Below are 14138 nucleotides of genomic sequence, written 5' to 3' on the forward strand. Positions count from 1 at the left end.
GCGTTCAACACCATAGTACCCTCAAAGCTCATCACTAAGCTAAGGCTCATAGGACTTAACACCTCCCTCTGCAACTGAATCCTGGACTTCCTGACGGGCCGCCCCTAGGTGGTGAGGGTAGGTAGCAACACATCTGCCACGCTGATCCTCAACACTGGAGCTCCCCAGGGGTGCGTGCTCAGTCCCCTCCTGTACTCCCTGTTCACCCATGACTGCATGGCCAGGAACAACTCCAACACCATCAAGTTTGCAGATGACACAACAGTGGTAGGCCTGATCACAAACAATGACGAGACAGCCTATAGGGAGGAGGTCAGAGACCTGGCCGGGTGGTGCCAGAATTACAACCTATCCCTCAACGTAACCAAGACTAAGGAGAGGATTGTAGACTACAGGAAAAGGAGGACCAAGCACGCCCCCATTCTCATCGACGGGGCTGTAGTGGAGCAGGTTGAGAGCTTCAAGTTCCTTGGTGTCCACATCACCAACAAACTACAATGGTTCAAACACACCAAGACAGTTGTGAAGAGGGGCACGACAAAGCCTATTTCCCCCTCAGGAATCTAAAAAGATTTGGCATGGGTTCTGAGATCCTCAAAAGGTTCGACAGCTGCAACATCGAGAGCATCACTGCCTGGTACGGCAATTGCTCGGCCTCTGACCACAAGGCACTACAGAGGGTAGTGCGTACGGCCCAGTACATCACTGGGGTTAAGCTGCCTGCCATCCAGGACCTCTACACCAGGCGGTGTCAGATGAAGGCACTAAAAATTGTCAGACCCCAGCCACCCCAGTCATAGATTGTTCTCTCTACTACCGCATGGTAAGCGGTACCGGAGTGCAAAGTCTAGGACAAAAAGGCTTCTCAACAGTTTTATCCCCAAGCCATAAGACTCCTGAACAGGTAATTAAATGGCTACCTGGACTATTTGCATTGTGTGCCACCCCAATCCCTCTTTTTACGCTGCTGCTACTCTCTGTTTATCATATATGCATAGTCACTTTATACATTCATGTACATACTACCTCAATTAGCCCGACCAACCAGCTAACTGGGCTATCTGCATTGTGTCCCACCAACCCCTTTTTTACACTACTGCTACTCTCTGTTCATCATATATGCATAGTCACATATCTACATGTACATACTACCTCAATCAGCCTGACGAACCAGTGTCTGTATGTAGCCTCGCTACTGTATGGTTTTATTTCTTTACTTATTGTCCACCTAATACCTTTTTTTGCACTATTGGTTAGAGCCTGTAAGTAAGCATTTCACTGTAAGGTCTACACCTGTTGTAATTCGGTGCAAATGACAAATAAACTTTGATTTGAGCACATCCATACAGTTGCTTGTCCTTGTCTGGGTGGAGTAGAGGTTGGACATGTCAATGGTGATCTCTCTTAGGGTGGGTGGATACATTAGTAGGAAAACATCCATTGGGTTGAGGGCAGCTTTGTTTGACACATTCTGCAGCATTGGGGCTGTATACTATGTGTTCTGGAATCACGGCATTGGGGCTGTATACTATGTGTTCTGGAATCACGGCATTGATGTTGTATACTATGTGTTCTGGAATCACAGCATTGGGGCTGTATACTATGTGTTCTGGAATCACAGCATTGGGGCTGTATACTATGTGTTCTGGAATCACAGCATTGGGGCTGTTTACTATGTGTTCTGGAATCACAGCATTGGGGCTGTTTACTATGTGTTCTGGAATCACAGCATTGGGGCTGTATACTATGTGTTCTGGAATCACAGCATTGGGGCTGTTTACTATGTGTTCTGGAATCACAGCATTGGGGCTGTTTACTATGTGTTCTGGAATCACAGCATTGGGGATGTATACTCTGTGTTCTGGAATCACAGTGGTGGCAGGCCTCTTAGATCGTTTGAACACCATCTTTAGTTTTGACCACCTGCAGCTTTGCCCTTGGCTCTTCTGACTGGACCCTCTGGTGGGTAGAGGCCATTGGCTCTTCATTATCAACGGTGGTGGAAGGAAGGGGGGTGCTGAGGGGTATTTCATCATCACTGATAACGTTGTTCCTGTCATGATCTGTTTGTGATAGGTTCAGCATATACATTCAACAGCCTGGCTGGCAAATGGCCTGTCTCCCCCTCAGAGTCCATATCTGACCCATTACTATCACAATCGGTAAAGACTGCATCTTTCTCATTTTGAGGGATAACTGCAATGTTGCACACCTTATCTGGGCGGTCACCTAGATCCAACATATCCAGAACTTGACTCAAAGTGAAACTAAAAGAAAAAACAGAGTAGAAAGTTAGTTAGAACAAGAACTATGTATGTGCATACCTAGATGCACGGTGTTATCCCGCCGGTCACTATTGTTGCCATCAACATGTTTACTCATTCTATGACCACACTGAACAAAGTTGAGTAATTGCAAATGCATATATCAATACTAGACCCCTTAAAGATGATGTGTACCAAATATCTTTGTCCTAACTATGTTAACATACTTTACTAACCTTTTGTTTGGGATCTTTGACGCAGCCATCCTCTTCTCATGGTGTAACCAGGAAGTAAACAGCTCTGGTCATGTGACAATTTGAAATAGGTTAAGATATGAAGGTCAGTCAATCCAGAGAATTTTTAGAACTTTGAAAGTTTCTTCAAGTGCAGTTGCAAAAACCATCAGGCGCTATGATAACTGGCTCTCATGAGGACCGCCACAGGAAAGGAAGACCCAGAGGTACTTCTGCAGCAGAGGATAAGTTCATGAAAGATACCAACCTCAGAACATTTCAGTCCAAATAAATGTTTCACACTCCAAAAAGTCTTATTGTAAATGTCTATCTATAAACAGTGTAATAATATAATACATACATTTAAAAGCAGGACACTGTGACGTTCATTATCCCTCTGAAGAGTATATATTAGGCTGTTTGAATCCTAAGCAACCTGCCCATGTGGTGAGGATACGCAACAACACAGGGAGCCACTCCAATAAGCTTTCCTCAGCTGGACTCCATTCCTGTTTTTCTACTGCACTGTTCTCATGAGATGCGTGAGGTTAAAGTTGCAGAATGTGGGACTTCAGTTCCTGTCGAGTGGAGTACTGACCGATTTTAGGTTTTTGCTTGGAGTAGAATTCATTTTCTACTTCTCTCTCCGTCCACGATAATCAAGAATTTCAATAAGCATTTCTCTACGGCTGGCCATGCTTTCCTCCTGGCTACCCCGGCCAACAGCTCAGCACCCCCCGCAGCTACTTGCCCAAGCCTCCCCAGCTTCTCCTTCACCCAAATCCAGATAGCAGATGTTCTGAAAGAGCTGCAAAACCTGGACCCGTACAAATCAGCTGGGCTAGACAATCTGGACCCTCTCTTTCTAAAATTATCCGCCGCCATTGTTGCAACCCCTATTACTAGCCTGTTCAACGTCTTTCGTATCGTCCGAGATTCCTAAAGATTGGAAAGCTGCCACGGCCATCCCCCTCTTCAAAGGGGGTGACACTCTAGACCCAAACTGTTACAGAACTAAATCCATCCTGCCCTGCCTTTCTAAAGTCTTTGAAAGACAAGTTAACAAACAAATCACTGGCCATTTCGAATCCCACCGTACCTTCTCCGCTGTGCTCGGTTTCCGAGCTGGTCACGGGTGCACCTCAGCCACGCTCAAGGTACTAAACGATATCATAACCGCCATTGATAAAACACCACTGTGCAGCCGTCTTCATCGACCTTGCCAAGGCTTTTGACTCTGTCAATCACCGTATTCTTATTGGCAGACTCAACAGCCTTGGTTTCTCAAATGACTGCCTCGCCTGATCCACCAACTACTTCTCAGATTTCAGTGTGTCAAATCGGAGGGCCTGTTTTCCGGACCTCTGGCACTCTCTTTGGGGGTACCACAGGGTTCAATTCTCGGGCCAACTCCTTTCTCTGTGTATATATCAATGTCGCTTTTGATGCGGGTGATTCCTTGATCCACCTCTACACAGACGACACCATTCTATATACATCTGGCCCTTTTGGACACTTTTTTATTTTATTTTATTTCACCTTTATTTAACCAGGTAGGCTAGTTGAGAACAAGTTCTCATTTGCAACTGCGACCTGGCCAAGATAAAGCATAGCAGTGTGAGCATACAACAAAGAGTTACACATGGAGTAAACAATTAACAAGTCAATAACACAGTAGAAAACAAAGGGGGGGTCTATATACAATGTGTGCAAAAGGCATGAGGAGGTAGGCAAATAATTACAATTTTGCAGATTAACACTGGAGTGATAAAAGATCAGATGGTCATGTACAGGTAGAGATATTGGTGTGCAGAAGAGCAGAAAAGTAAATAAATAAAAACAGTATGGGGATGAGGTAGGTGAAAAGGGTGGGCTATTTACCAATAGACTATGTACAGCTGCAGCGATCGGTTAGCTGCTCAGATAGCTGATGTTTGAAGTTGGTGAGGGAGATAAAAGTCTCCAACTTCAGCGATTTTTGCAATTCGTTCCAGTCACAGGCAGCAGAGTACTGGAACGAAAGGCGGCCAAATGAGGTGTTGGCTTTAGGGATGATCAGTGAGATACACCTGCTGGAGCGCGTGCTACGGATGGGTGTTGCCATCGTGACCAGTGAGCTGAGATAAGGCGGAGCTTTATCACTTAACAAACCTCAATGAGCTTCAATGCCATACAACACTCGTTCTGGGGTCTCCAACTGCTCTTAAACTCTAGTAAAACTAAATGCATGCTCTTCAACCGATCGCTGCCCGACTGGCATCACTACTCTGGACAGTTTTGACTTAGAATATGTGAACAACTACATACCTAGGTGTCTGGCTAGACTGTAAACTCTCCTGCCAGACTCAGTAAGCATCTCCAATCCAAAATTAAATCTAGAATCAGCTACCTATTTCGCAAAAGCCTCCTTCACTTACGCCGCCAAACAACCTCATAAAACTGACTATCCTGCTGATCCTCGACTTTGGCGACGTCATCTACAAAATAGCCTCCAAAACTCAGACTGCATCCAATTTGCTATCACAGTGCCATCTGTTTTGTCACCAAAGCCCCATATACTACCCACCACTGCGACCTCTATGCTCTTGTCTGGGCGCCCTCGCTACATATGTCACCAGACCCACTGGCTCCAAGTCATCTATAAGTCTTTTCTAGGTAAAGCCCCACCTTATCTCAGCTCACTGGTCACCATAACACCCACCTGTAGCACGAGCTCCAGCAGGTATATCTCACTGGTCATCCCCAAAGCCAACACTTTCTTTGGCCGCCTTTCCTACCAGTTCTCTGCTGCCAATGAATTGAACGAATTGCAAAAATCGCTCTAGTTGAGACTTATCTCCCTCACTAACTTTAAGCATCAGCTATCTGAGCAGCTTACCGATCGCTACAGCTGTACACAGACCATCTGTAAATAGCCCATCCAACCTCCTACCTCATCCCATATTGTTTTTATTTATTTTGTTCTTTTGCACACCAGTATTTCTACTTGCACATCTATCACTCCAGTGTTAATTTGCTAAATTGTAATTACTTCGCTACTATGGCCTATTTGTCTTACCTCTTTACTCTATTTGCACACATTGGATATAGATTTGTCTAATGTGTTATTGACTGTACTTTATTCTGTGTAACTGTTTGTCGCACTACTTTGCTTTATCTTGGCCACCTGGTTAAATAAAGGTGAAATAATAATAATAATAATAATAATAATAATAAGAATAAAACGTCTTGGCTCACTCTATTCATAAAGGCAACTGGTTCACTTCCTTGTAACGAGTTAGGGTTCAACATAAACCCGAAAAAGAGCACAGAGAATATAATACGTAGGCATCGAGCGAAATTCTCTTATCGTGCTACCAAATAACCGTCATGTTCATAACCAGTGGCTATGGATGAAATGTATAAAAGTATTTGTACAAAACATACAAAAATGTATATTTTGAAACACAAAATTTGACTAAATGTGTGAACATTTAAAAATGTATGCTTATTTGGGGGAATTTAAACGGTTTACTTGTATTGCAAAAGGTCAATAAAATAAAAACGGTATAGGGTTCTTGGTAACGGATCCTGACGAGAGGGGGACAGTTGTGTACCTCCAAGTTGATTTGCAAAGTTTTCATTGATTATTGGTGTTCTATTGGCATAGTGATGGGAAGATTTGAATTGAACATCCCGTAGTCTATACTATTTGAATGCGTTATGTATTCGGTGCATGGAAGAGTACTCATGTGCTGTAGCTATGGCCCAGAGTTCTTCCTTACCAAGTGACCTCAGTAGGGAAAACTCCAGGCCGTGTTAAGAGCTACTTCTCCTGTGGTCTGTGTACAATGTCTTAATGTCTCTCTCTTCTTCCATCTTACTGTAGCTGTCAAGGAGGCAGCAGTCCAGAGAAGACACAACCTTTACAGGGACAGCATAGTGCTGACTAGCAGTGATCCCAACCTCCACCTGCTGGGGGATAACCCTGCCATCGACTGGGCTGGGGAGTATGGGACAGGACAGGAAGAGGTGGAGACTGGGGACAGCGCAGGAGGGGCGGCCCAGAGGAGGCGCAGGATGAAGCAGGTAGTCTCTATGATACAGCTGGATGGCTCTCCCATCCTGGAGTCCCATCTGGACATCCCCATGGTGGACAGCATTCCTGAGGAGGGAGTAGACCAGCCTGAGGAGGGAGTGGACCAGGACACCGATGCCCTCTCATCTCCAGAGAGTGTCCACCAGGAACCAGCCAAAGTTAATGGAACCAGTCTGAAAGGAAAGAGAAAGGCCCCTCCTCCTCCAGTCCAGCCAGAGAACATTCCTTCCCCTGCCCTAACCAATGGCTCTGTCCTAGGAGGTGAGCCGGCGACAATCTTGAGTGAGGCCCCAGAGATAGAGACCAAAATCTCAGAAGATTTACCCCAGGAAGCTGAGTGTGCGATGAAGTCCCCAGAGGCTAAGAGCTTTTTACACGACCCTGAGAGCACAGCGTCAGCCATCGAGAGTGCCATACGGGAGATTGACAATGCAGTGCAGGGAGAGGACAGCGAGCCAGCTGTGGAGATAACTGTACTGGAGGCAGTGGCAGAAGTTTCACCCTCAAGCCAGGATAGTGTACCCTTTACCAAAAAGGAGGAATCTTTAAAACCAATTCAGCAGGAGGCTCTGGCACCAACAGCTTTTAGCCAAGAGGAAAGCACTCCTTCCAGTTTAGAGGAGGTATCATCCTCACTCTCTACTCAGACTGGGGTAGCAGCAACACCCGTAGCAAAAGAGGAGATCCCCACACCAACAACCCTGGACAGCAAGCAAATCCCTGCAGCCATACCAACAGAAATGCCTAAAGCCATACCAACAGCCCTGGAGACGGAGCAAGTCCCTGTCCCAGGACCAATGCCAGGGGAGCTAGAGAGCACTTCAGTAGTCAGACCAGAGTTGGAACAGGCCACAGTGGATTTGGACTCCCTGTCCCCGCCACACAACAGTGGCTTCCAGTCTCTCACCAGTGAGGCAGTGAAGAAGGTGGAGGAGGATGCTGCCCCCAGTACAGAGGGGCCAGAGGCAGTAGAGGTGGTCCCTGAGGCAGGGGGTGATGGAGTGACTGTGGTCCAGTAGAGAACAGCAGAGCGAGTGACTGGCCCAGTAGGGAACGGCAGCACAGAACAATGACTCTGAGACCGGAAAGGAGGAGAAGGACTCTAGGAAGGCAGAGAGTCAGTGAGGAATTTGTCCTCGTTTAGGCTGTATGCTGGCATTGATTTAGATGTGGGGTTTTTTCTGAAGACAGGCATATTATACTATATTAACCTTATCTCACAAAAGCATAGACAATTTAATACATGGAAAATGGTTTGTATACAGTAGTTTTTCCATTAGATCAACTGATTTGGTTTACGCCTTCAAGATAATTCTAATAAATTCTAAACTTTTTTGTTGTTGTACTAATATTATCTACCAATACTAAATCAGTCTGTACCTTAGGTGGGGCTCAAGTACAACTTGAATGTCTCTTGTTTTTGTGTCATTTCTATATTTTGACAGACATTCCAACTGATAAATCATGTGCATTCCATTCAACCCACATTCCATTTGATAACATGTACATTGTAGTCCGAGTGCCAAATGTTTGTGCGCTCATGCCAACTCATTGTCACTCATTTCATGCCAAACATGGTTTGATAATGAATGGAATTGACAAGCGCACAAACAGATTTGGGACCAGGCTATGTGTGTATTGCATTGCATTACATCCACACAAGGGGAACTCATTCCATGATCCTTTTTTAGTATATATTCACTGTGTAGTGAATGATGAGGACGATTGAAGGACCCAGTTGTCCTCGTCATGGTGTTCTGTAAATATGAAATCGCACAATTCAGGTGCTGTTCTTGGTTGAGTATACAAAATCTTAGACACCTTCCTAATATTGAGTTGCACCCCCTTTCCCCTCAGATCCGCCTCAATTCGTTGGGTCATGGACTCTACATGGTGTCATGCGTTCCACAGGGATGCTGGCCCATGTTGGCTCCAGTGCTTCCCACAGTTGTCAAGTTGTTTTGGGTGGTGGACCATTCATGATACACACAGGAAACTGTTGAGCGTGGAAAAACCCAGCAGCGTTGCAGTTCTTGACACAAATCGGTGCGCCTGGCACCTACTACCACTTCCTGTTCCAAGATGCTTAAATCTGGTCTTGTTCATTCACCCTCTAAATGGCACACATTCACAATCCGTCTCAAGGCTTAAACATCCATCTTTAACCTGTCTCCTCCCCTTCAGCTATACCGATTTGAAGAGGATTTAACAAGTGACATCAATAATTGATCATAGCATTTACCTGGTCAGTTTGTCATGGACAGGACAGGAGTCCTTAATGTTTTATACACCGTGTATAATGTTCAGTGTCATCATTGATTTGTTTAAAGTTTGCTTAGTAAACCCTCTGATCTGCACTGCTGCTCCACCAGTTGGTTTAACCCTGAATCTACACGCTGTCAAGCGTGCTGCTTACCCACGGTGTTAAATTGTATTTCGATTGGACCACGGCAAGGTGTGCAAAGCTAGAGCTAGCCATAGCGAAATAAAAATCTTGAGTATTTATTCCATAGATTCAACGACCAATATGTCCTTGTTATCTTATTGGTGTTTGTATGTCCCACTACTTTCATACAGTTGCTCTGTGAAGGTTCCTGTCAGTTTAATATGTCTTATTATCAGAGGATTTCAAATACTTTTGTAATCGTGCATCAGTCTTCAATAATCTTCTGGGATATTTGATGGAAAGGTGCCTGGGAATCGAGCAATCCTGTCTCATGGAATACTGGAAAACATTGCATTTTCTATTTCAAATTGTCATTTCAATCTGTCAAACATAATGATAGGCACAACTGTTATATCATGGCATGGAAATCATAGCAAAATACAACATCAAATGAGTAATGCTATTTGCTATGTTGTCCTTAATATTTTACAATGTATTATTGATATGACTGGGAATACCTCAGTTCTGACATTGAATGGTTCCTAACAGAAAAGGCCTCTGTACATACAGTATTAAATACATTGTTGGCCCTTTTCACCACCATAGTCATTCATTTTGCAAAGACTATAGTACAAAATACATATCTTCAGTGCCTTCATTGATATACATGTTTTTTCCCCCCCAATTTTCCCCCTTCTATTTATTATGTATTGCACACTGCCTTATGTCCCCAACCCACACTGCCTTATGTCCCCAACCCACACTGCCTTATGTCCCCAACCCACACTGCCTTATGTCCCCAACCCACACTGCCTTATGTCCCCAACCCACACTGCCTTATGTCCCCAACCCACACTGCCTTATGTCCCCAACCCACACTGCCTTATGTCCCCAACCCACACTGCCTTATGTCCCCAACCCACACTGCCTTATGTCCCCAACCCACACTGCCTAACGTCCCCAACCCACACTGCCTTATGTCCCCAACCCACACTGCCTTATGTCCCCAACCCACACTGCCTTATGTCCCCAACCCACACTGCCTTATGTCCCCAACCCACACTGCCTTATGTCCCCAACCCACACTGCCTTATGTCCCCAACCCACACTGCCTTATGTCCCCAACCCACACTGCCTTATGTCCCCAACCCACACTGCCTTATGTCCCCAACCCACACTGCCTTATGTCCCCAACCCACACTGCCTTATGTCCCCAACCCACACTGCCTTATGTCCCCAACCCACACTGCCTTATGTCCCCAACCCACACTGCCTTATGTCCCCAACCCACACTGCCTTATGTCCCCAACCCGTTTGATGAGGGTACTTTTAGATTTGTTTTACTCAATGTTATACAGCAGACTTATTGATTTCATAAATAATTGATTAAATATGTTGGTCTGTTTATGGTTTTCCTTTGGAACACACAGGTTTGTCAAAGGGGGCAATCTGGGAATTGAAAAACAACCGTGGGCATCCTGACACTATTGTTGGCAAACAGGTGAGGGATGGGAATGGAGAAATGTTACCACTCAAATTCCAAAATGGATGTGCCAATCGCAGATTGCCCTCTTTTTGAAATTGTTGTTGGGTTCATGTGGAGCAGTATTTAAGCTTGCATTCACATTGACTGTCATAATTCCTCATGTATTTTTCGCCATTGTTTGTAAGCAACGTAATTGTAAACATGGTTAAAAGTTGAAATAAAGACAAATCAATATGGTTAAAATGTATCATTGATGATCATTCCTTGTGTCCATAGCCCTGTATATGAATGTGAGCTTGATCTCATTTCTCCAGCCCCATCCCTCTGCATTTGTTCTAAACAGTGGTGGGGTGCCTGCTTTGTTTCAACTGCAGATTCATAGTTCACCAGAGATGCATGAACAAATCTGTCTGAAGGGAGACGTAGTAGCCATAGTCTGTTTTAGGAAATGCCAAGTGTAGAGACTACAGGCCTACTACAAAGGTATATAATGTATAACCCACATTAAATAGTGATCTTCCACGAACCAAATGAAAGATCCCTCTTAAAAACGTTAGGTAATATTTCAAGAGACCTTTGTTCAATGTTTTGGATCTCCTATTTTAGCCTTTTATTAGGTAACCTTGGTGTCACGTCTTATGCACTTGATGTATGAATCATCAATGTGCACTAATGGAGATTATTTTCCTCCTTGGAAAAAATAGCAAAGTGTTATTTATGAACACAATTTCTTTCAGAACTGGGGGAAGGCACTAGAACTGGGTTCCCCAACTGGTGGGTTAAAAAAAACCATTGTTAGACATAAGACTGTAAAAACACCCGCAAATTAGCTCTAACGGATTTTAATTTTGGAAATCTGTTAAACTATTCCCACGCATAGTAGAGTGACTTATACAAATCAGTGACATTTAAAATGAGGGAGATTTAAAAATGTTTTAAATCATAAGCATGGCCTTATTTCTATTACAACATATTGGATGACTGTCATTCATATTCCATTCACCCAATGTAACATCAATGGGTTCAGGCTACTACATGATACTAACATTTTCCCTATACCCATGTTGACATTGCTACAACCTAGCCTATGAATTAAAGTACAACGTAGGTGCACAGGTCAAGAGACATTTTTGTAATCAAGGTGACCGACGGTGACACGTTCAATACCGCCTTGCACACTCTTGCCTGCATCTTTCTTATCTAGGATGAAATCATTAGTCCAACAGTTGCAAACGAGAGTTTCTGTTGAACAAATTCGGGTATCTTCGTTCCATTTTCTTTCCGTTTTAAGAAACATTTTCAACCGAATCGGCAGAATGAATACAGCCCTAATCACATACAAACACAGATCAATTTCATAGCAGCCACATTCAAACAGCATGAACATTTGGCATGAACACATTGCTTATCGCATCTACACGCTCTCCTCTCACCTTTTTCTTTCGCTTATAGACTTCGGTGCACCTCTGTCTGACCAGGCGGAAAAAAACCTTTCCAAGCCAAACCATATAACCGCTACCCATAGCCTGCATTGTCACCATATTAGCTAACGACCTTATTAATGTCATTCTCAACATGTCTACCATTTTATTTATTTGACCTTTTTTTTTATCAGGGAGCAATACTGAGATGAAGGCCTCTTTTACAGATGAGCCCTGAATTACATGAATTACAGAAAAAACACATCAAAATATAAACACAAAATGCAAGCAGAAAGAAACACTGTCATAAAGAACAAACATCAGTAATAAGGTCCTCAATCAGCTAGAACTAACGCATTCGTAAACCCGCTACAATCATGCAGTACAGTTTCAGTTGGTGGCAATAAATGAAAACCTTGACTTGGAAGAGTTCCAGTGTTGGATAGCCACAGCCAGCTAGCTAACATAGTATCACTCTCTGTTTTGAGCCGGGTGTTTGAAAAGTGATAAAAATACAATTAAGTATTGTGCTCTCCCCGCTTCATTTTTAAAGAAATGTATTTGTTCAAAAACTGTCGTTCCCTACATTTGATCCACTGCAGTCCTAGCTAGCTGTAGCGTATGCTTTCAGTACTAGATTCATTCACTGATCCTTTGATTGGGTGGATAACATGGAAGTTTATGCTGCAAGAGCTCTGACAGGTTGGAGGACATCCTCCGGAAGTTATTATTTATGTGTAAGTCTATAGAATGGGGTGAGAACCATGAGCCTCCTAGGTTTTGTATTGAAGTCAATGAACCCAGAGGATGGAAACTATTCTGTCCTCCGGCTACCACATGACGCTACTCTACAGAGTTCTGTTGAGGCTATTGTAGATCTTCATTGCAAAACAGTGTTTTAATCAATTATTTGGTATAGTTTTGTCAAAAAATTATTAATGTTTCACTATATTAATGAAATTTACTGAGGAGGATAGTCTTCGACGTCTGAGGTTTGAAATGATTGTTTTAGTGTCTGCTTCTTGCGGTCAATTTGCAGTTCACAAACTATTTGTAATTATGTTCAGGCCCCCTGACCATCTGCTCAATTAAAATTTGTCCTGTGGCTAAATGTAGTTCATGATCCCTGCACTAGAAGCACTAGTTTAGTGTCTTATGAAATGCACCTTTTTGTATTTTCCTCTTCTGTACTGTCTATTACATTGACTAGATAGCCAAGTGACAGCTCTAACAATGGAAATACATGTCCTCAAAGATGGAAGCAGGTGGTAGGAGGCGAGATCAGATGGGACCATCGTAGCCAAGGAGAGGGCAGATACTCCATAGAGATAGAGGACTCATCTTTGTATCTGTGACATAGTGTCTGTGACCGCATGTGCAGCACCATTGAGGCTATCTCCATTTTAACGTAGTCAGTTTTATTTCTCTTCATTGGCTGATTGGGCCCAACTCATAGGAATCCCCACCCAGTTGACTACTTTAAAATAGTGGAAGACCTCATTGGCAACGTCCATACTAAAATGGGTAATATCCATGATGAGTCCTCTAGCTCTATGAAAAGAGGCACAACTCTGATAAAGTCTTGTATGCAGCATACCACCCTGCATACCACTGCTGGCTTGCTTCTGAAGCTAAGCAGGCTTGGTCCTGGTCAGTTCCTGGATGGGAGACTAGATGCTGCTGGAAGTGGTGTTGGAGGGCTAGTAGGAGGCACTCTTCCCTCTGGTCTAAAAAAATATCCCAATACCCCAGGGCAGTGATTGGGGACACTTCCCTGTGTAGGGTGCAGTCTTTCGGATGGGACGTTAAACGGATGTTCTGACTCTCTGAGGTCATTAAAGATCCCATGGCACTTATCGTAAGAGTAGGGGTGTTAACCCCGGTGTTCTGGCCAAATTCCCAATCTGGCCCTCAAACCATCACAGTCACCTAATAATCCCCAGTTTACAATTGGCTCATTTATCCCCTTTCTCTCCCCTGTAACTATTCCCCAGGTCGTTGCTGCAAATGAGAACGTGTTCTCAGTCAATTTACCTGGTAAAATAACGGATAAAAATATATTTTTTAAATGCCACGTGCATCCACTTATATCAGTGCATTTGTAACAAACTAACCATTACGACACTTGTATTCGATCAAATAAACCTCACGTAGCAAATGAGCAATTACATGTTTTGTTGCCAAATTCGACACTCACAGACAAAGATTCATCACGTCGTGGTATTATTTTCGTGGGCGGAATAAAATCTCTCCCTTCGCCTCTTCCCCTC

General features: G+C 43.8%; 1 protein-coding gene across 1 annotated transcript in view; it reads left to right on the forward strand.

Annotated features, from left to right (window-relative positions):
* Window positions 1-10694, forward strand: part of LOC109896169 (protein Niban 2) — a 46075-nt gene extending 35381 nt beyond the window's left edge. Inside the window, exon 14 of the mRNA XM_031829707.1 lies at window positions 6366-10694. Within this exon, the coding sequence (XP_031685567.1) occupies window positions 6366-7594 (1229 nt within the window). The 3' untranslated portion in view covers window positions 7595-10694. The remainder of the gene's footprint in view (window positions 1-6365) is intronic.
* Window positions 10695-14138: the final 3444 nt, after the last annotated feature.

This window comes from Oncorhynchus kisutch, linkage group LG8 (assembly GCF_002021735.2).
Source record: "Oncorhynchus kisutch isolate 150728-3 linkage group LG8, Okis_V2, whole genome shotgun sequence".
Lineage (NCBI taxonomy): Eukaryota > Metazoa > Chordata > Actinopteri > Salmoniformes > Salmonidae > Oncorhynchus > Oncorhynchus kisutch.